Genomic DNA, 24,331 nt, shown 5'->3' on the forward strand with positions numbered 1-24,331 from the left:
ACACACATATCTCAGGATTCCAATGACCTCAAAACACTGGAGCTTTGCAACATGGGTAAATAATGTAACTCACTCCTGAGTGTGTTTTCGGACTGTTTATGTAGTATCTTCTTTCACTCGATATACACACAAAAGTTACACTATAGTTGTGATAGTTTATTGATTATTTTGATTAATTTTAAACATATAATTTAAAATGTTTGTGGGTAGTATAAAAGCGAAATTTTGTGCTTGACTTCAATGGACCATGCTAATCACGATTTTTTTTATTATGTTGAAAGGTAAGCTGCCAGGACCTGAGTTTAAGGTTCTGTGTTGGCCTTACAATATTTCTTGCCATCATTAACCCCAAAATCAGACCAAAGAACTGCATCCCTTAAACTTCCTTAAGTGTCTATATGATCATCATTTTTAGCTGGGGAAATACAGGTAACCGGTGTGCAAAGTTATTTTTAACTGTCTTTAACAATAGTTGAAATATTTAAATCAATTCATTCTTATAGCCAAATCCTAAGGTTCAGTGATAATTTAGCAAGAATAAAAACTGAACCAGAACCTCAAGATTTGGCCTTAATGATTTTGAAATCATAAACATTTTTTATATTCATAGACAGATCAATATTTAAAGCTTTTTCAGTTTACCTTTAATATATGAAAAAAGTAGTTTAACAATATGAACAATATTTTAACTGATCCAAAGGTATTTTAAGTCTGTCAGTTTTCAATCATAATGGCTTTCTGGAATCAGTTTTTTCATACACATTAAATTTTTGCAGCAGCCTATTTTCAGTAAAATAGCACAGTTAACATTTTATTTAGAAACATTTCAAAACAGGCCACAGAAAATCTTTTTTAAGACTACAAAATGCCTTGGTATGATTTATGATATGAAAGGTAGTAATGTATCTTTGAAACATACTAGAACTGTATTTCTCTTGTTTTATTAAGAGATTCCAGCTTGCACTTTGGCACCTTGATATATGTTTCTTTACGTCTCATGTTTTTCACCTTTGCCATAAAGACAGAACAAACTTGATACTAATATTCTACTGGTTAGATTAGCTACGAAGAAGGTCAGAGCCTTTGCACATCTTGATAGAAAAGGAAAGCAAATGAGAAAGAAAAAGTTGCTTTAATAAGTATAAGTACGGTATTGATAGATATAAAAGCCTTTATTTTTCACTTTTTTAATCATCTGTGGTCTAAGCTTTCTTTCCTTACGTATTTAAACTTTAGGTTAAAATATGAACTTCTTGTCTCACTGACAGGGGTCCAGCCTACAGCAGAGCCAGTCTCCTGGGAACCCAATGAGCACAGCTGGCCCCAATGGTGAAAGTAATATTAAATTCTTACCGGTATGGGGGCCCGGAGCCAGGCCCCTGGAAAGGGCAGGCCTCAGGCAGAAGGGGTGGGGCTGTGGGTCAGCCTCCCCCAGCCAGCCTATCCATACTGCCTGGCCCGCGCCACCCAGGGCTCCAGGGGTGATTTCAAAAGGCCCGGGGCTCTGGCTACAGCAGCGGCAGCTGGGAACCCCGGGCCCTTTTAAATCGCCGGACCCAGGGCAGCTGCTCTAGGGTTACCATACGTCCGGATTTTCCCGGACATGTCCGGCTTTTGGGGGCTCAAATCCCCATCCGGGGGGAAATCCCCAAAAGCCGGGCATGTCTGGGAAAATCGGGAGGGAGGGCTCGGTGGTGCTTGGCCGGGGCCTCTTTGGCTGGGGTCGGCAGTGCGGGGCCGGGGCCGGGGTCGCGGGGCCGGGGGCATGGTGCCGGGCCGGGACCCGGGCTGGACGCGGGGCCGGGCCGGGGTCCAGGAGCCGGGCGCGCGGTGCTGGGCCGGGAACCAGGGGCGCAGTGCCGGGCCGGGCCGGGCGCGGTGCCGGGCGGGGAGCCGGGGGCGCGGTGCCGGGCCGGGGTCCGGTCCGGGAGCCGGGCCCGTGGGGCCGGGAGCCGGTCCGGGAGCCGGGGTCGCGGGGCCAGGAGCCGGTCCGGGCCCGCGGGGCCGGGGTCGCCGGGCCGGGAGCCAGGGGGTTCGCCGGGCCGCCGCGGGGGTGCGCCGGGCCGCTGGGGGCCGGCAGTGCTGGGTGGGCCGGGGGTGGTCGGCCGGGGGCCGGGCCTGGGGCCAGCACCCCAGGACCCGAGCCGACCCAGGCTGGAGCCGCCGGGGGTCCAGCCTGGGTCGCGCCTCCTCCCCCCCCACTCCCCCTTACCTGCTTCAAATGTTCGCGGGAAGCAGGGGAGGGGGCGGAGACTTTGGGGAGGGGGCGGAGTTGGGGCGGGGGTGTGGGCGGGGCTGGGGGCAGGGCCGGGGCCCGTGGAGTGTCCTCCTTTTGGAGGCACAACATATGGTAACCCTAAGCTGCTCCCTTTGCCCCCCCACCCTGTCAGCGACCTGGGGAGGAAGGGGGCAATGATGCTAAAGCGCAGCTGCAGCGCTTTAACGTCATTGCCCCTCTTGCCTTCCCCGTTGGCGGCCCTGCAAGCAGGATCTACTGGCAGGGCCGCTGACAGGGAAGGGGCAGCGACATTATTCCATTATTCTATTCCATAAACAAACAAAGCTTTAAAAAGAGCTTGAGTATTAGAATATCACATGTGTATCATATTTGCATGCCTGCCACGCCCCAAAAACCAAGAGACCAAAGGAAAGATTCAATAAAGCGCTTTCTTTTCTAATGACACAAAAATTCTTTGCTATATGCCAGGGGCAATCCTGGCACAGCATGCTCTGACAACCACAGCCATAAAATATGAACTTTAGTAATAAAATAATAAATAAAATACATAAATAAATAATAATAATAATAAATAACAACAAAAATGTTATGCATGTCACTATCGGCTACACAAGCCTAAATTCCTGAGAGCAAACAGAAGCTGTTTCTGAGAAGATGCATTTTCAGAAAGAATAAAAAACTGGTGGCCAAGACAGAAGCAGGCTGCAAGCATGTGGTTAACAAAAATGAAATATTTTTTTCTTGTTAAGAGACAAAATGAAACGAATGTTTAAAATTATCAGATTATGTTACATTAGTCCATTGAGAGATTTTAGAAATAACAGCCCTTTGCATAGGAAATCAAACATATATAAAGAAAAAGATTAAATGATTCAATGTAACTCCACAGAAAGGAGGAGTTTTACACAGACCTCTTGTATGACAAAGTTCATCTTAAGAGGAAGTTCAATTGCTAGGAGTTTGTGACCAAAAAGTATCTTGCTAATATGTTTTCATTTTAAATAAAAAATGTTGATTAATGACCATAAGTAACAAATAACAAGAAAATGTATCAAAGGTTTGTATGTTAAATCAAAGACCAACGGAACTATTTTAATGTTGAGGAGCCGATGTGCAAGGAAAACCTTCAAAAGTAAACCCAATCAAAATATATCATAAAGAACTGAAGAGCTACAGAGGATGATTAACCGCTTGGATTAGAAGTACACAGATGAAGTGATTCCAGCAGACATCAAATAAGAAAAAACAAGTACACATACAGAGATTAAACATGTATGCAGCTAATTCATCCTGTTGAACCAAGCTAAGACTGCTGGAGAACAGATGGCCCAAGTGCCTATATTGATGTATAGTGGACTTGTTAAATACATTGACAAAAACAACTAAGAATGTGGAGTGACTTTACATAAAAGACCAGAAAACTTCAGAATGAACTTTGCAAAGAAGAGACGCCACATAGCAAGAATGTAGAGCAAACGTGTATATATATTTTATCTTGTCTTCCTTACCTAAAGATAGCATTCTAACTCGACAGCAACATAATAGCTGAAATTAACATTGAGACATATTTTAAAATCGCTTCCTCTTCACACTAGGATTCTCTGTGTAGTACAACATTAAAAGTGGTATCGTCAACCTCTCCATTACTGCAGTGCATCATAATTCTTTGTGGAACACAGAATATATGTCAAGTTCTAAGCAGTTCACTCCATGAAGACTATGACACATGAACTGCACACCAATAAACATGCTCTTTAATTTGTAAATTATATATTCTGACATCATAGAACATCAACCTTTGACATACAAAACATGTCTATCATCAGGAGCTAATTTAAAACTGAAGTCATGGAAATAAAAACAGTGTTTATATATTGCCTTGAGGTGGTTGCTTTTCAGCTTCTGGGGATGGACTGTTTCACAGAGAGGTATAAGTCTCAAAATAGTGCAGAGACAATCTAGAAAAACAAATGAAATAATTGCCAGGAAAAAAAATCTCTCAGCGGAATGTGAGTGTAAATTGGGGAGCTTCTTTGGATAAATCAGGAAATAAAATATAAAATAAATATAGAAAACCTGAAATAGCATTGGTCTCAAATCTCTCTCTGGAAGGCTTCTATGCAGAAATATGATAATTGTTATATATAATTGTTCTTTTTCATAATGTTAAATGTATTTTTCTTAAGTATGCTACTATCGATATCTATCTCTCTATATATAAAATTATAGATTGAACAGAATGGAGAAAAAGTTTATCCTGTGTAAGTTCATTTGATATGAGCAATCAATAGTGAGGAGAGTTTACAGTTATTGTAGTTCTTACGATGGGCATGAAGTTGCTCTCATTGAAGTCTATTACAAAACTTCATTATAGCTAAATAGTCTAGACCTAGGACCAGTTCTTGGCCCCTGCTCTGGCTAATTTGCACCCCTGCCAGCACAGAATAGCTGTAAAGACCGCAGATCCAGTCCCCTGAGGTATTATCCCACCAAAGCTGGATTTCCACCATAGGGAAATCTCCAGGTGGAATAGAACCACTGCAGTGGCTCCTGTGCTACTCCCTGTTACCCGTTCTTGGAACCAGCCAAGAAATAACCACAAACAAAGGGTGAACTAGAGCAGGACTGAGAGTTGATTTATTGCTTCCCTTATTTGTGTAGTTTCAGAGTAGCAGCCGTGTAATTATACTCACACACACAACATATTCATGCTGGTAGGCTGCAGGTGTGGATGTTGGTTTCGATTTCGCAGGTGGCTGAGGCTGGCCAGGCGACAGCTGCCCAGAGATCAGCCACAGGACGACGAGAGACCCGGAGTCCCTTCGGATCCGTGGGAGGGCTCTACTGCTTCTGGTCCAGTCCCAAGTTTAGTGTGCTGTACATTTCCTTGTTGGTAACCTTGACCTGGCCGCCTGCCTCAAGATTTATACCTGCACCAAGATAATACCATGGTTCCATAAAAGGTGGTATTTGCTTCTTTGCTTTGCCATTGGCTGTCACTCACACTAATTGATTACATGTTCATAACCATGAATACAATTGGTGATATAGAGCAATACAGCTTTAAGCAAGCATCTAACATCATCGGGGACTTTCTGCTGCTGCTTGTGGTTTTGTAACATCATAACAGGAAACTATGCAAACTACACTCGAAAGAGCAAATGGGTGTATGTGTGTGTGGGGGGGCGGGATCTGGCTACACTCCCCTTCTGGTTCCATGGAGAGTGGGTATAGCTGAGAACAAAGGGATGTGGGGGGTATTCCTAGGTCTTAGTAAGGCCTTCCTGCTGCAATGACCCCTTGGCACCAAAGGCAGATAAGAATAAATTAGAGCAATTCCAAGGCTCTAACTTACACCGGGTGTCACATACATCAGGATCAGGGTGCACACAGGTTGTTTTGCCCCTTTCCCTCTGAGTTTTGTGCTAAATATTGCTCAGATGATAGTACTGTGGAGCTGAAGATGGCATAGAAGCAGAGTCTCCAGTGATTGCATAATATTCCGCGAAGGTGTGGACTGATGCCCATGTCGCCACTCTGCAGATCTCTGAGATGGGGACATCCTTAAAGAAGGCGACAGATGAAAAGATTGATCTTGTGGAATGATTCCTTTGTGGGGACATAATATTTTTTGTCTGCCCCCTTGCATGTGGAGGCTACTGATGTCGGGGTTTGCCATACTGTCTCAGCTGGGTCTAGGAGAGCCTTGTTGATTGGGAGGACAATTTTCAATGAGGAGGAAGAGTGAAGGATGTCGGACGAGCTGGTGGTGCGTATCTTTGACCTCCTCCAGTGGTATGTCTGCCACTCTTTTCACCAGCTCCTGAAACAAGTGGAAGTCATTTGCCATGAAAGGTGGTGAAGGCTTCATCCAGGGAAGAGGAGGATATGGCCTTAGGTGTTACCTCTTCCTCCATGTCCCCTTCTTGCTTCTCCATTTCTTGAGGCTCTGAGGCCCTCAATGCCGTAGCCAAGGGAGCATGCCTGCAGCATTGTTGGGTGATGCTTTGCACCCTTGAGGCAGACTGTCGGTGTGCTACCCAGGGGGGGTCCCAATATGGCCACTGTGTTGGCATAAGTCCTGGTGGAGGTGCCCAGGGGTGGCCTACCAAGATGGTGGTGATGCCATCTGCTGATATGTTCCCAGATATTGTTGATGGTGGGTCCTATATGGACCTTGAGAGGAGTACTGCAAAATTCCCTTCGGCTCACTATCCAACCCCTCACTTGACAGTGGAGTGGCACAGCATGATTGTGGGGAGAAATCCTGTACCTGGCAATGGCTCAGTGCCATGAGCTCAGTACTCAGGGGCAGAGAGAAGGGTGCCTTCAACATGCCTAGGTCACCATCTGATGGAATTCTGCTGGTACCGAGTGCCCCAGCATCAGTGGCAGTGCTGGGGGAGATGGAGACCTCAACCGCACTGGTCTCTCAGGCACCAGGTGGGCTAATATCGCTGGAAGTACTGATGTTGATTCGGTACCAGGAGTATCTTAGGCTGTTTGCCTAAGATACTCCCTAAAGATTCAGTGCCCAAAGGGTCCACGGGCCTGTCAACAGTACTAGAGGCTGACATTTGCCGTGAGTGCCGGATGATCTCCGTTCCAGCGGTGCTGAGGATACCAAGCAAGATGGTGATCGTTTTCAGCTATCCCTGAGCTCGCTGAGGAGACTCCCCACTTCCTTTTCCAATTTATGAGAGGAGTCCCCAAACCATTTTTCGACTCACTATCCTTCAAAGTCAAAGGTTGAGGGGAAGACTCACTCCCGTCAGAGGGCTGGGGTCGGAGAACTGCCTTCATAAAGATGATTTTTTGGCAAAGCTCTCTGTCCTTGCAGGATCTCGGTCGGAGCTGCTGGCAAAGGCAGCACTTCTGTTGGATGTGGCCCTCACTGAGATAGCGGATGCACTGAGAGTGCTTATCTGCAACCAGGCTCACCTTACTGCAATTGTGGCACTTCTTGAATCCCAGCGAGCCAGGCATACCCTTGTCCAGGGGATCCCCACACCGGGGTTCAACGCGAGAACAAAGTCATTTCTTCATCTTTCTTCTTCTTCCTCTTTTTTTTTTTAAAGACACAGCCAAATAAAAAGTCGGAAGAGGAAAAGAAACAAAAAGGCTTCCAAAGAAGCTAAAATTTAACAAATAAAAGAGAGTTAACGATCCACTAATGGACAGCTAACAGCTCCATTTCTAGCCAGGGGTGGTTGAGAAGGAACTGCGCGCACTGGCTAGCCTTGTGGCACAGCACAAGAAGAGACACCACATGTGCGGGCCCAACAGACACTGCTACCGAAGTTCTCCAATCAGCAGCACAGGGATGCACACACGCCTACAGTGGAGCACCCATAGGGACACTACTCAAATAAGAAATAATATTTAAGAGAAGATAGTATTCTAATAAAAATTTCTGCTTCATGTAGCACTGTTCTATTCTTTGAAAACAAAAGTTGCTTCTTCAGAAGTATTGGTCCAGGGTTTTATACATATTGCTGCATAAAAGGATATGACCCTAACATGAATGTTTTAGCAATCTTGTGACCAATGCTGTAATACTCAGACTTAAAAATAAAATCCTCTTCCAAAATGTCATGTCAATGACAGAAAAAATGGCTACAAAAGCGAGAGGGGAATTCAATTCCATGTGACTTCTGTGTGAATAACAAAAATTACAGCAGTAGTGGGTACATTTTTTTATGTAAAAACAAGAGAGGGACCTTAAAAACTTGCAGGGGACAGCAGAAAATTTGCCTCAAAATGATTTTTTAAAAGAAGCTAAACAAAACCATGGCAAGTCAAAATGTTTTCAAAAAAGCCATTCTACTTAGATCAACATGAAACATCTGTCAGGTTTCAGATATCAAAGACCTCACTCAACTTCAAACAAATCAGATCTCTTTGAAAGCAACTGCGGGGCCTGAAGATACAACACACAGAGAAACCTATGTATTGATGTACTATTTCTCTTCATAAAAAGTATGATATTTAGGTCGTATTAAACACACACACTTAAAAAAACCCAGAGTGTGATGCCAGCACTAGTACATCATGCATAATTCCAAATGAATAACTATTGAAAGGAGCTAAGAACTGTTCCTCTGGCCATACTATGGCTCTGCTTGCTGAAGGGAGAAGTGTATCCCAGGGTATTGCCTACCCCTGCAATAGCTCTGCTGATGTGTGTGCAACCTCCATTTCCCTTACCTGGCACCTCTACCTCCTTTAGGGTTACCATACATCAGTTTTTTCCCGGACATGTCCGGCTTTTCGGCAATCAAACCCCCGTCCGGGGGGAATTGCCAAAAAGCCCAACATGTCCGGGAAAAATACCGGCCGGGCACTTCCCCTCCCGCGGCTGCTCTGCTCCCCCCCAGACTCAGACTTCGGCTCTGTTTAAGAGCCACGCTGCCCGAGCCAGCGCTACCGGCTTAGGGCAGCCCCCGTGCCTCTGGACCCCAAGCTGCCGGCGGGGCACTTCCCTTCCCGGGCTCCAGCTGCTCTGCTCCAGTGGCTGGGGTCCGGAGGCACGGGGGCTGCCCGAAGCCAGTAGCGCTGGCTCGGGCAGCTTGGCTCTTAAACAGAGCCGAAGAGTCAGGGGAGGAGCAGAGCTGCTGGAGCCCGGGAGGGAAAGTGCCCAGCCAGGGGCGCAGGGTCCGGAGGCATAGGGGCTGCCCGAAGCCCGAGCGCTACCGGCTTCACGGGTTTGCCGGGCAGCCTCCAGACCCTGCGCCCCCGGCTGGGCCGGGCACTTCCTCTCCTGGGCTCCAGCTGTGCTGGGGAAGCGCTGGCCGGGGGCGCAGGGTCTGGGGGCTGCCCGGCAAACCATGAAGCCGGTAGCGCTTCGGCAGCCCTTTTCGCGTAGCTGGGAGGGAGGAGGGGGAGTTAGGGCGGGGACTTTGGGGAATGGGCGGAGTTGGGGCGGGGAAGGGGCAGAGTTGGGGCGGGGCTGGGGTGGGAAAGGGGCTGGGCCAGGGCCCTGTGGAGTGTCCTCTTTTTTTATTTTTTAAATATGGTAACCCTAACCTCCTTCCCTTCAAAAGTTGATCGTTTAAGCTTAACCCTGCATTACCTGACTTCTGAGTGTTGGTTTCTCAAACTTAACATAGCACTAGCTCTTTGCATGGAATTATTTTGATTTAAAAACAAAACCCCCAAAACCTCTGAAAGCTCAGATTTTTTTTAATCTCCATTGGCTCCCACAGCGTAGCTCTTATGTTCTTTGCAGTAAACCACAATAGGCTTACGGGGGAACTTACAAGTTTCACCAATTTTGCCATTTTATACTTTTAAAAATGGATCTTTACCAAACTATGGTCCTTATCTACGATATTCCTATAGTTAGAATGAACAAATACTGCACGTGGTCAACACCTAATTTTCACCATCCACAGCATCCACTGCAGGCCCACTGATTTTGGCCTATTCAGTTTGAAGCCTCCTGAATTGAGCCCAATTTAACGGAGGCCATCATATCTCAGTGGCATCTTCAGCACACAGGTATCTTAAATTTTGAGGCATTTTGAGCAAAGTTTGTTTTCTTCCATTTCACTACACTACTTTCTGTTTATTATCTAATCACAGTCCTTTCCTCCACTACCACCCCCATTTGGAATATCAGGCTATGACAAAAGATATTTTTACTCAGTGGTGCTGGAACAATCTGTATAGTGAGGATACTGAGAGCCATTGAACCAAACTGTCAACCATGTATATGATGGAAACCATTTCAAGCCAGGGGGTGTGGTAGCACCACTAGTTCCAACACCTATGCTTTTACTTTAAAAATAGAAAATGCCCTAAACGAGGACATGTATAAAATAGCTCCCAAATGATGGTATGTGTGTGTGGACCATTTTGTGATGGAAAGAATAGATTCACATTTATGTCCTTCTACAGGAAAAAAAAAAAGAATATATTTAGAGCACACATCTAAATGTATTTGTAAAAGTAAAAGATCAGTTTCATGTGTGAATATGTATGAGGGATAACGGCCTGCTAGGTAGGAAAGGTCATAAGCCTGTGTGCTAAGAAGCAGCAAACAAAAGTGTCTACATACACATTTCTGTGATGAGAACCTGTGTATATAGATGTACCCCTAAACAGTGATGGACATGCGTGTATGCAACTGAGTATGCAACTGTGTGATATTTTATGTATATATGGGGCAAACTTCAAATGTAGGGCATCTGACAGGTCTGAACAGGCTTTAATTGATATATCTCTGTAAGTTCTCTAACTATGAAATATCCTGAGCAAAATTCTGGTCTTAATGAAGTCAATGGCAAGGATCATACTGACTTCAATGAGGCCATAATTTCCTCCACTGTATCCAAAAGAGCTATCATGGGCTGGATAGATTTGATTATGACTAATCTTGGTTTATGAGAAACTTGATTAGAAATGGCTGAATTTGGAGTGAAATCACTTAAGGGTGAGTTTGAGATATCCTACATTTGAAATGTTTCATGAGTTGGTGGTGCAGGATAGCGTGAATATCAGATAAAGACAATATTATTCAAACTGTCCATCCAATTAGGGTTCTTCTGGCGTTCGAGGTCAGAAAACCAGTATTAATGTTTTCTTTGCTATTGGAATACATACTGACAACCAAATATTAATTAAACGGGGTCTGCTAATTTCTGAATTGCTATGCAATTTTGAATCACATAAATACATTCTGCTTGCTACAAAGGTAAGCACTGCAAATGTACATTAAGTAAACACATAGATTTGATGATCCTAGTGTGGTAGGCTCTTTTTCTAATCAGATTTCATCATTTGAATATGGACTATAGTTACATGTACATAAAGATACAACCAAATAAAAGTACTGCAATCAAAGAGCATGTCCCTGCACCCTTGCTCACACAAGTAGTGCCTGTGATGGGTGTATAACCCCATGCTAACAGGGAAGGGGCTAGAGAGGCTCTGTGCGCTAAATTAGTCCCACCACTCTGGCCCTAACAATCAATCATTGGTAGGGAGGAGGAGTTTAAAAGGAGGACGCTCCAGTCCAGCGAACAGCAGAGCAAGTCCTTTAGGTAGGGTTACCATCCGTCCGTATTTCCGGCTTTTGCGTCTTTAAATAGCCGTCCGGGAGGAATTGGTAACAAGGTTAAAAGATCCGGGATTTTTCCTCCTCCCCTCCCTCCCTCCCGTCCATGCAGAGTGCGGCCTCACTGATTGGGCGCGGCTTGGTCTGATTGAGCCACTCCCATTGGCCTCCAGCAGCCAGAGCCCCTCCCTTGCTCCCCCTCCCCGTCTGCAGCCCGGAGTAACAACAAAAACAGCCCCCACACCCCCCCGCAGCGTGTTTTGCCTACACGTGGAGCCAGCAGGCATGGGCATGGTAAGGGGAGTCCCGGGGCGCAGTCAGGGAGCAGGGGGAGGGTTGTGGGTCGGGAGTTCTGGGGGGGGGCCTGTCAGGGGGTGGGGAGTGGTTGGATGGGGCATGGGAGTCCCAGGGGCCTGTCTGGGGGTGGGGGTGTGAATATGGGGTAGTGAGGCGGCGGGTTATATTCTTTTGTGGTGCCCGAGCTCCAGCAATATCCAGGGCCAGGGGCCCTGCTCCAGTAGGGTTACCATACGTCCAGATTTTCCCGGACATGCCTGGCTTTTTGGTTCTCAAATCCCCGTCTGGGAGGAATTTCCAAAAAGCAGGACATGTCCGGGAAAATAGGGAGGCATGGTAAGGGGACCGCCCCCTCCCCAGGCTCCAACTTTCTGAGGCCAGGCGGCGGCTGTTCATTCTCCCCAGCTGGGCAGCCGGACTTGAGAGAGGCCACTGCTGCAGCTCCCACTGCCGCAGGGGGAAGTGCCAAGCATGTGGCGCTCTGCGGTTGCGGGTCTGGCACCCAGGCCTGCTGTGGGGTCCCAGCTGGTGCAATCCTGCAGGCGGCCCTGGAGTGGGGGCAGCAGGCCGCAGTGCCCCCGTCCCGCTCGGGTACCACAGGGGAACAAACGGGTCTGGGCTGCCGATGCCTCCGACCTGGGGCCGCTGCAGGTTTGCAGCACCAGCTGGGCAGTCAGCCCAGATGCAACTGGCCAGGGGCTGGGCGCAGCGTGCGCGCTGCTGGGTCCCCGCAACAGGCCCAGGCTCAGGGGGTTCGGGCCCGGGCGCCAGATCCGCAGCCGCCAAGCGCCATGGCCGCTTCCTCCCGCCGCGGCAGTGGGAGCTGCAGCAGTGGCTGCTCCCGAGTCCTGCTGCCCAGGTGGGGAGAACGAACAGCCGCTGCCTGGCCCCGCAGGCCGGCCCCCTCCTCTCCCTCCTGGTACCGCCCAAGTCCTGCCTGCTCGGGGCCAGGCCGGACTCACACTCACCCCAGCCCCGTGCTCCCCCTGCATCTCCCGGGCCTCCCTCCAGCACTTGCGGAGGGAGGAGGAATGGTGGAGGGGGTTGGCTTTTTGTTTTTTGTGCTCTGCCGCCGAATTCCCCCCCATCCGGTCACCCTGGGGGCGGAGTTGGGGCGGGGAAAGGGCGGAGTTGGGGCGGGGTCGGGGGCAGGGAAGGGGCGGAGTTGGGCCGGGGCCCCATGGAGTGTCCTCTTTTCGCAGGATTGAAATATGGTAACCCTACTTTAGGGTAGAGACTGACTCAGCTACCTGGCCATAAGGACTCCAGTACAACCACTACCCAGGCACCCCTGACCTTTTTGTTGCGTCTGTGAGGAGTTTGCTCTCTGTAGAGTCTGAGCTTTGCCTTTTCTGCCACCCATCTACAAAGTAAGCAGGCCTGCAAGGGCAGGGTCCACGGCAAGAACTAAGAGTCTGGGGCCTGGACTGGGTTGAGCCTCTGGTGGTAACTGGATATGGCAAACGGCCTCAACTCAGCTAGAGAGGCACCCCAGAGAGACTCTTTTCACAGTGCCAGAGGAAAGATGATTAAAAGATACATTTGCACCGAATATAATTGGAAAAGTAATTCAAAAATAATTCAACCTTGCAGACATATTAGTCCTGGAACTGAGCGACAATCAGCATCAACATGAGTTACCTTCTCTGGTTATGTTAAGTAAAAATTACCAAGAGCAACTATGTCTATTATACTCAGGGTATGTCTACACTTACCAGTAGATTGGCACTGCTGCAATCAATGCAGTGAGAATCGATTTAGCGGGTCTGGTGAAGACATGCTAAATCAATGGGAGAGCACTCTCCCATCGATTTGTGTACTCCACCTCCCCAAGAAGCGTAAGAGAAGTCGATGGGAGATGCTCTCCCATCGATACAGTGCAGTGTAGCCACCGCGGTAAGTGGATTTAACTATGTTGACTAGCATAAGTTAGATTGATTTACGGCGGTAGTGTAGACCAGCCCTCAATTATAGACCTTGGGGAAAGATTTTCTTTCGTGACACACTTCTCTTTATTCATCTGTGCCACCATTACACGCTTATGATCTTAAGTATAAAAGTAATGCCCATGATCCACACACAATTCCCACTGGCATCTGTAGGAATCAAATGCATGAAAAAAGGGACATTTATGAACTATGTCCCACTGTATACCACAATAAATAAATTAAATGTTTATGAATAAGTTTCATGTCAATAACATGCGACAAGCATGGTGCTGAATTTTCTGTAAAAACTTCCATGAAAACTGAGCATACACAGAGTATGCTGCTCAGAAATACACCCTCGGCTTAAAAGCAGAACATTTCTGTCTTATTCGTCTCCGTGTTCTGAGATCCATGTGATACCATGTATTTGGTAGTATTAGCCTTGCATAATATATTGCTGAATTTATATTTACAATCATTTGCTTGATACACAATCCAAGAGATTGATCATTTGGTTTTACCTGCATAAAAATAATTAAGGCCCTGACCCAGCTACCACTGAAATCAACAGGAATCGCTCAGCTAAATTCAATGGCATGGGCCCTGAGGCTATGTCTACTCTGCAGCTGGGAGTGAGCCTCCCAACCCAAGCAGACAGACTTGTGCTAACTCTTCTCAAGCTAGCGTGCTAAAAATAGCAGTGGAGACACAGCTTGGGCAGCAGCTCAGGCTTTCAAGTCCACCCGACCCCTCGGGTCTGAGCTCAGGTCTACACTGAACCACAACATCCACACTGCTATTCGTAGTGAGCTAGCCTGTCTGTCTGTCTACCCGGGCTTAGACGTTCACTTCCAGCTGCAGTGTAGACATAGCCTAAGTGGCCAAAAGAATCTAGAACATCAGCATTTACGGAAAGAGTTAGTACATTTATACCTTTTGTTTAAAGAGCAATTTTGAGCAAATGTTAAAATGATAATTGTTACACTGTTAAAAAGATATTACCTCACCCACCTTGTCTCTCTAATTGTTACAGGATCATTCAAAATGTATTTACCAAGGCAGAAACTTTTTCTGCATGGATCCACAATCACTGATTATGTGCATTACATTTTGAATTTGTGCAAGTTTCTCTATTTTATGCAAACTCTCTTTTAACACAAAGAACAAAAGCACTGACATTACTGAGTGAAATTCACTCTTATGCAGAGGGTCAACTGAAGGTCTAGGCACCTCTTACATTCCACTTAATCCCTCATAAAAGGGTTTAAGTGAGACTTAAGTGGTGAGCTTGCCCTGTGGCTAGGGATGAATTTCACCCACTCTAAATTAATATGTTGATATTATATTTTCTATGCGTGTGTACTTTGAAAAGTTTTGGAATTGTGAAAATGCTAAACAGAAAATTGCTTTTATTTTTATATGCAAGATGTGTAATCATAACTATCCTAATTCTTTATTCACTAGTATTTCATAAGGGCTAGGTATTGTTGATGGCTTCTACCACTGCCCCAGAGAAAATGTAACATTAAAGTTATTATTTCATGCCCTGAATATGTATGAAGAATGAAATGTCCCTCTGGAACTCTCATAATTTCAGTTATGCTGTTGCATATACTTCAAAAGTTTTACTGTATTTCTATGAAATATTACTCTGTGCACTTTTCAACAAAACATTTGCTATAATTTCTTTTAGAGAAGCCAGAGGAGATCTATGGAACTTGAACACTATGGGCTAAATCTTATAGTCTTTAACTACGCAAAAATCCCATTGACTTTAATGGGAATTTTGCTTGAGTAAAGACTGCAGATCTGGTCCTATGTGAGCAAAGTATATAATGTGATTCCCGAGAGTGCTAAATGTGACAAAAACTTCTGGGTTCAAGAAAACCTCTCGGCATATAATGAACCTGAAATATGATTTACATGAGGGAATTTCTATTCCCTCCTATTCCATGGATTGCAAAACAATTCCCACTGTCACCTTTGCAGTGATACTTTTATTAAAAGTATATTTTTAATCAATTTAGGGGGGAAATTTCAGTCCACAAAAGCAAAATAAATATACACAGGAAAACATCACTCATAGTTTGAGACTACAAACAAAAGACACTCCCCCTATATTGGGAAAAGAAAATACTCCCAAAGAATTACATACTATTAGATCATTTGTGAACTACATTAGGAAGATAATGCTTTTATTACTTGCATAGAAGATTTTCCAGCATCCCTCCTCTAGAAAGCCCTAACTTAGCTCACTATTAATTGCTTTAGTAGCATAAAGATATTCTATCCAAGTTGACCCTGTGGGGCACATTTTAGTGAAACCAAAACAAAACAAAAAAACCCTTTTAGTACACATTCCATTCCACTCCTAGCTGTAATGATTGTAATTAATCTGTATTATATTTCAGTATGTCTTTCAATCACCACTTTCCTTTACTTGGGTTTTTGTGATTTGAAGGAAAGCATATTCGCTTTTTTAGATGCATGTATGTATATATATGTATGAGGTAAGAAGTTAGACATAGAAAGTGTTTGTGTATATGTGTGTGTGTGCATATATATATATATATGTGTAAAAAATGAAATGAATTTCCTTTTAGTATTTGACTGGAAGCAGTTTTACAAGGAAAATAAGATTGACTGTTCTGTCACTGGACCCGTCATCATCCATGCATCCAAAAAAGCAAATATGCTCTCTCTCTCTATATATATATAGGAATCTATCTATATATCTATCTATCTATATATATATAGAGAGAGAGAAAAGCAGTGGAAACCTCAACATAGTTCACACTACAGTTCAGTGAATCAATTTTATCTCTCTTTCTCTCTTCTCCATTTTGTGCTAGTAACAGAAATTTAGTTTATTATTTAAACATGTTCTAGCTTCAGAAGGAGATATAGAGTATCCTAGTTTGTTTCCGAAAACAAAGGTCAGACCTTACATAATTCTCACATGAGCCTAACAAACATTCTTGACGTTTCAAGAGTTCATAAAATGTCAAAAATACAAACAAGGCACACTGAAGGGAACAAAAGTAATTCTTTTACAGAAACTACAATCACATCAGCCACACTATCAGAGGCTTGTTCACCTGCACATCTACCAATGTGATATATGCCATCATGTGCCAGCAATGCCCCTCTGCCATGTACATTGGTCAAACCAGACAGTCTCTATGCAAAAGAATAAATTGACACAAATCAGACATCAAGAATTATAACATTCAAAAACCAGTCGGAGAACACTTCAACCTCCCAGGTCACTCGATTACAGACCTCAAAGTCGCAATACTCCAACAAAAAAACTTCAAAAACAGACTCCAACTAGCAACTGTAGAATTGGAATTAATTTGCAAACTAGACACCATTAAATTAGGCTTGAATAAAGACTGCGAGTGGATGGGTCCCAGTAAAAGTAAAAACTGTTTCCCCATTCTAATTTTTTCTCCCCTACTGTTACTCACACCTTCTTGGTAACTGTTGGAAATGGGCCATCCTAATTATCACTACAAAAGTTTTTTTTCTCTTGCTGATAATAGCTCACCTAATAGCTCACCTTAATTAATTACTCTCGTTACAGTTGGTATGGCAACACCCATTTTTTCATGTTCTCTGTGTATATATATCTTCCTACTGTATTTTCCACTGCATGCATCTGATGAAGTGAGTTTTAGCCCACAAAAGCTTATACTCAAATAAATTTGTTAGCTTCTAAGGTGCCACAAGTACTCCTCGTTCTTTTTGATGATATAGTCTAATACAGCTACCACTCTGAAACTTAACAGCATCATAAGAACAAATGATCATAGGCATGTACATGGGGTGTGCCGGGTGTGCCCAGGCACACCCTAATGCCCGTGGGCCGTATACGCCCCCTCAGGGCTTTGGATCCGGCCCACAGGATTTGCCCCCCGTGGTGCCACAGGCCCCGTGCCACTCTCAGAAGTGGCCAGCACGGCACCACATCCCTGGAGCCCCAGGGGGGGGGGGTGAGGGAGGGCAGAGGGCTCCGTTCATTGCTCCAGGCACAGCCGGGAATGGGGAATCACGGCCAATGGGAGCATCGGGGAAGGTACCTGGAGGCGTGGCAAGGGCAGCGCACGGAGCCCTGTGGGCCCCCCCAGGGGTCGCGCAGGGACGTGGTGAGTGGCGCGGCATGGGGCCAGGGCAGGCAGGCAGGCAGGCAGGCAGGCAGGGAGCGCATCGCTGCAGGTAAGCAGCGCCAGGCCGGAGCCCGAACCCCTTTTGCACCCCAATCCCCTGAGCCCCGTGCCTGCACCCCTCCTCACCCCAACTCCCTGTTCTGAGCCCCCTGCCACACCCCTCCTGCACCCCAACTCCCTGTTCTGAGCCCCCTGCCACACCCCAACTCCCTGCCCTGAGCCTCCTGCCTGCACCTCGCACCCCAACCCCCTGCCCTGAGCCCCCTCCTGCACCCCACCCACCTCCCTGCCCTGAGCCCCCTCCTACACCCCGCCCGCACCCCAAACCCATGCCCTGAGCCCCTGCTGCCCCCCGCACTGCTCCTGCACCCCAACTCCCTGCCCTGAGCCCCCTGCCTGCACCCCGCACCCCTTCTCTGCCCCAATCCCTTGCCCTGAGCCCCTTCCTGCACACCGCACCCCCTCCCACACCCTGCACTCCCTCCCGCACCCCAACCTTTATGATGTTCGCCTTTAAAAAAAATAAATAAATAAAATTCCCTGGGTGCACACCCTAATGAAATGTGCTGCGCACGCCTATGAAAATGATAGTGTTTGGTGTCACAAAACTATTGTAGTGGGAACTGGTAGCGAAACTTATGTTTAGAATGCCTAACACTTTTGATTATAAAAGAGTCTTATGACCTTCTTTTGAGGTCCATTGTTTGCAGAAAGCCTTTGAAATCTGGCAGGGACAAAGCACCAAGGCTAGAGATGTGTCTTTAACCTGTCCCACTAAATTCACTTAGGTTTGGGTGAGAAACAAACTTCTAAAATTTGTCATCTCCCTTCACTCCCTTTTTTCCTTAGAAAAATGTTGGCAGCATACCAAAATAAAATTGAACATAAACATTCTAGGAAGGCTCCATACCAACACCAGCCACCACCATGCACTGCACTGGGAACACCTGGCCGGTGCAGAAGCAGCTGTAGTGGGGGAAGGGAGGGATAGAGAACCACATCCTCCCCAGACCTATAGTTTCCATTCCCCTCAGGGATAAGAGCTCCCTTCATTGCCTGAGGGAGAGAGGGAGAGTGTGAGAGGGGGAGGGAAACAGATTGAGCTCCTCCAAGTTAACCGCTCCCAACTCAGAACATGACTTCAAGCCTTCAGCACTTCAGAAAACAAAAAATGAAATATACCCATATGGATCTTCAAAGCCATTAAAAGCAAGAGAGACATTTCAGACACTAAACTCAAACACCAGGTATAGTATAAGAACTTTTAGGAGAGAGCAGAATGGCATGGTTCTCAATTTAACATAACAAAAACCAAGTAATTAACCTCTGTACTGGAAGACAAAGCTTTACAGATCATGCAAAAAGAAAGAGATTTCTACGGGTAACAGGAAATGTAAAAAACTGTCAAATTACACATCACATGTACCATTCAAATTTCATGTTCATAAAAAGGCCAAAGGGGAGCTACAGCAGCTAGACGATGGACTTCACCTGCAAAAGTTGAACATTCAATGCCATTGGGTATTCCCTATCCCAGTGGCGCCAAAACTAAAACACCCTGGTGAAATACATCAATATACTGCTACCTAATAAAGACATTAGGAATGACCTATCTCACACCACTTTAGATGACACTATTACCTACTTAAATGATATCAAAACATGTTTAAAATTAGATTTAATCTCTGTGTACCATCAATTAAAATTTAATCAAGACTACCACTATATTAGCATTCTCAACACACACTGGACTATGATTTGAATTTTGGCATCCCATCTGCAGCAGAAATCTTTCAGATTGATATTAAAGGAACACTGTCATGTTTAAATGGAGTATTGAATGTCAGTGATGACATTCGAGTACATAGAAAAATGCAAGAATAATGACACCAGATTGGAGGCCATCTTTCAAAGACAGAAAGAACAATTCGGCCTTACATGAGAAAAAATGTGATGATTAATTAGCATTTGAATCTTATGGCTCTTTTTTAAGAAAAAGGGAGTGTCTGATGACCCCCTGAAAGTTGGAGGCATAAAACAAAAGACTATGAACTACAAAACACTGCAGAGATAAGAAGCTTTCTGGCCCTAGTCTTTTTCTTTCTTTCTTTCCTCACACCCCTCCCCCTGCCACGGTGGTCGTCTTATTCACAACATGGCTGTTACTTAGCTTTTATGTAAAATAACATTAAAAAAATTAAAAAAAACAAAATAAAACATGAGACTGGACAAAAACACATCAAAATGCCCTGAAAACATTTTAAAAAAATACAGTGACCAGTGATTCTATCATAGCATACTTTGACCCACAGAAACAAAACAAAATAGTGAACAAAGTTGAAAGGCTTTTAAAAACTGACTCAGAGGTCAGGTTGAGTTTGCACTGCTGGTAGTTAGAAAAATACAACTTTGAGATTGGTCAGATTTGTTATGAAAATCATTGCGAAACTGGAAATATGGAATTGTAAAGGCCATTTTTAAAGAGTCACCTTTCAAAATGTAACCACATTTTCATTCTGTTATAATCAAAAGCAAACGTAAGTAAGTAAATGTAAAATAGTAAGATCAGAACTTAACTATTTAGCACAACTAAGATGCCTCTAGCAAATACATTATTAATAGACCAAGGAATAATAAATTGCTGTCCATACAATCAGTGGAGAATGATATGGATAAAGAAGCTATTCTCAAGCAAGACATGCAATAAAAAAAAAAGAGAAAGAAAGAAACACAGCTGATAGGAAAGTGCAAATGAACCAACCATATATTGGTTGAAAGCGTGAAGCCAACCAGTAAATTTCAGATATCACATGGCTAAATTCCTTTTTAAGGTTATTTTAAAAGAATAACAATGATCCCCAGCATGGAATGGAAAATTTTCATGTACTGTAAGAAAGCAAGCCAGAAAGAATGCAAGAAAAAAACCTGGTGGTTACTATCAAGAAACAAGATGAGGTTCTAACAGATCATGGTCAAGGCATAATTGAGGACATCATACCATTTTATCTACAAGGCAAAGCACCTATCAACACGTGAAAAGACTTTGGACCGATTCTAAATACTTCTCAGAAGAATAGGAATAAATACCACCAAATCAATTTTTGTTGGCAAAACAATGATGGAGAAACAATATCATATGACAAATTTAAAAAGAGATATAGAGTCCTTACAAATTCCTAAAATGTAGATATTACCATTCTACTGTCATGCTGCAGCTGCTATAGTAATACTCATGTACCACTTTCAGGGCTAGTGAATGAATAAAGGTATTGTCCAAAGTGTTCCAACACAGCAACACTATAGATGGGTCTCTGTTTTCTGCAGTGACGATTTTATATCAAATAGATAGATGAAAGGCAACCCAGTATTATATTGATGCGAGCCATAGAAGGAGGTTGTAGGTGGACAGAAAGGAAGAGAAAGAGAAAACAGGTGCTTACTTCTCCTCTCCAGATTTGAATTGGGTTCTGCTGCAGACAGGGGCGGCTCCAGTCACCAGTGCACCAAGCGCATGCCTGGGGCGGCAAGCCACGGAGGGCAGCCTGCCGGTCGCCGTGAGGGCGGCAGTCAGTCTGCCTTCGGCGGCATGCCTGCAGGAGGTCCGCCGGTCCCGCGGCTTCGGCGGCAATTGCAAGTGACGTGCTTGGGGTGGCAAAATACATAGAGCCACCCCTGGCTGCAGAACCCAGATGGAAGCTCTACACAAACCCTACAGACACTACAGAGCGCTGTATTTGGTTCAGTGTTTAAAATATCTAAAAACTGAAAAAAGCTTGTTCAGTCAGAGTCCCATATTGTACAAAGCAATGAGACTAGATCTAAAGCTTTGTAGAATGACGTATCAATGTTTGGATGCATTCACTTTCTGAACACTTCAGTGTTAATTATGAACTAAAGTCAAATGTTGATTTCTTTGATTAACTGATGAGAATGAAAAGCTAGGAGAAAGCAGAATAAACGGTATCTGATTAAACAATTTAGAATGTGTTCAGGAATCTATTTTCCCATTTTATTAATCATTTTAAAGACTGTAGTCATAAAGTACTTATTTGAACAGGAAAGATTTAAATGTGTTTTCTACATGTGTCTAGTATAGAAATATATCGTCATATGCAAGAGGAGATCTTTTATTGGACCAACATCTGTTGGTGGAAGTACAGGCTTTTGAGCTACACAATGCTCTTCTTCAGGTCTGGGGAAGGAAATCAGTGTCTGAGCTAAACACAAGTTTGGACAGATTGTTAAGCATAAGGGCAAATGCATGTTGTAGGTAGTCAAATGAAATGAAGTGGGAAACTGAGGGTTAGACTGTTATGCATAAGGAGTTTCAAGTGGGCAATTAAGGGTAGCAGGCAGGTTAACAATCTTGTATTTAGCTCAGACAATCTGATTTCCTGGAGACCTAGAAAGCTTGTACTTTCCACCAGCAGAAGCTGGTCCAATAAAATATAGTACCTCACCTAACTTGTCTCTCTCATATCCCGGGACTAACAGGACTACAACAACACTGCAAATAATTAGAAAACAAATACACTTCTGGTCTGGTCCTGGCACAAGAAATATATTGATCATGAGTGATATGTAACTATGCTGCATAAATGTTGTTTAGTCCACTGGTAAACAAACTCTTTTGTACTCTGTAATACAAACAACTTACATTTATTTTTTTTAATTGCCTTCTTTTCCCCCTTATTACCTTTTTAAAAGATGAGTCCTATCTACCTTTTCTTTGGTTGATATAATAATATCTGGAAAAAACTTATTTCTTACTGTAACCCTTCTGTCCATCAGAGTTGGCAGCAACAAGGGCCAGGTTCAGTATCTAGGAGTTCCTTTTCAACAACACAATGCAAAACCGGCTCGAGCCCCCACCCAGTTACCTGGGGCAATTACATACCACTCAGCTGGGCGCCTCTAAGAGGCAATACATCCCCTCTCACAAGCACAGAGTCTGAGTGTAGCAAAAGCCTTTTAATAAAGGAGGGAAACAATGCGGTATTATGTTGGGGAAACACCACAAACAGGATTCATAATACAAACCATGAGCAAAAAGTATGGCAGCGTCCTTTTCCTCTCAGAGTCTTAAGTCCAGAAACCCAACAGTCACCCCACCCACAGTTTCTGTCCTTGGTCAGTGCAGCTCCTAGAGTTCAGAAGTTCATCTGCAGCGTTTACCTCCCAGCCTGGGTGGAAAGGCGGGGGAGCTTTGGGGGGCACCTTACATGCTCCGCTGCTCAGGTCGACGGCTGATTGCCACGCCTCTCCATGGGGTTCTGCTGCAGTCTTCACCACCAGCTACGCCTCTCCACCAGCCATCCTACTCCTCTCTGCCAGCTGTCCTGCTGGCCACTGCTCTCCACTAGCCATTCTGCTAGCCGCTCACCAACATGTCTTCAGGGCCCCCCTACACACACACACACACTTAACACAACTCTCAGTGATTTCCGCTGTTAGTAGGGGGGCCTCAGTGCTGGTGCACTCAGAACCATTAATCCAAATCAGTTCTAATGCTTAGACCTAGGTATCAGTGATTTCAGCTCAGCAGCATGTAACAAGACTCCTAATGGAGTAAAAATTAGCTCTGTTATTACACAGTGGAGAGAGGAGGGGTCAAAGTGGTGTTTGGGGCCCACACTACCAGGTACCAATACCTGTCCCCAGCCTCTCTCAATTCACTGGGCTTTGGAACACATGTCCCTTGCCTAGAGTATGCTACTTAGTTGAGGGCGAGTCCCTCCGTCATAAAATGCCAAGTACCGGTCTACTGTTCTTGAGTCACATAACCAGGCTAACAACACTATTACTCCTGCCCCAATAACAAAGAGACTGGGGATCCCACAGAAGCTAAAGTGACCATTTGCGCAAGCAGTCCCATCATGCTAAGCAGGGTGGGTGTGCCCAGGCAAAGAAGATCAGCCCCAGAAGTCCTTTTCCACAGCTCACACCAGATGTCAGGGCAGAGCTCATTCTGACTCTGTTTACATCACCATATCATATTATCTAAAACACTGAGATCAAGATTTTCAAAACTGGGGAGCCAATTTTCACTTCGAAAAGCAAAAGGATCAAAGTGATTAACTGTCAATTGTCTTTGAAAATCTCCCTGTGTGCCTAAAATCAAGCTTCTAATTCCATATTTGTGCACCTAAACAAATAACTTTGATTTCTGAAAGTGCTGAGGACTCAGTAACTCCCAATGACTTGTATGGGAACTGTTAGGTGATCAGCCCACCTATTCAGGTGCCTAAACTTTGAGGTGCCTAGACTTTGAAGCCCATTTAAAAAAATCTTGACTTGTGGTAATTATGAAAGACTGGTGAGTTACAGACCTAGGACTACTGGAGCATCACATGAACTGTATATTCAGAAAAGAGTTCGATAATTTTCTACTTTCTCATGCGTCCATATTACTTGCACATTACTAAACAAACTATCCTTCTTTTAGCTTATTGCAGTCCCTTCTGAACATTCACACCCCTATTTTATAAAATAAAGAGGGAATTATTTATGAACTATCTATATGGTGTATAAGTGAATCATAATAAAAAGTCTCTGGAGGAAAATGATTAAATGCAATAAGGTAGGGAAAAACTTCACATAAACACACTGGGCCTGACTCATTTACTGTATTCTATGGGTG

General features: G+C 44.7%; 1 protein-coding gene across 18 annotated transcripts in view; it reads right to left on the bottom strand.

Moving 5' to 3' along the window:
* The window catches only part of STPG2 (sperm tail PG-rich repeat containing 2), a 703,121-nt gene that overhangs the window by 309,588 nt on the left and 369,202 nt on the right, over nucleotides 1–24,331 (bottom strand). For 2 of the 18 annotated variants that reach the window (XM_054029565.1, XM_054029563.1), the window contains one exon: nucleotides 22,753–23,095. The exons of the other annotated variants lie outside the window; for them this stretch is intronic. In XM_054029565.1, the coding sequence (XP_053885540.1) occupies nucleotides 23,071–23,095 (25 nt within the window). In that variant the 3' untranslated portion in view covers nucleotides 22,753–23,070. Of the gene's footprint in view, nucleotides 1–22,752; nucleotides 23,096–24,331 lie in introns of those variants that run through there. 18 annotated transcript variants of the gene reach the window in all.

This window comes from Malaclemys terrapin, chromosome 5 (assembly GCF_027887155.1).
Source record: "Malaclemys terrapin pileata isolate rMalTer1 chromosome 5, rMalTer1.hap1, whole genome shotgun sequence".
NCBI lineage: Eukaryota > Metazoa > Chordata > Testudines > Emydidae > Malaclemys > Malaclemys terrapin.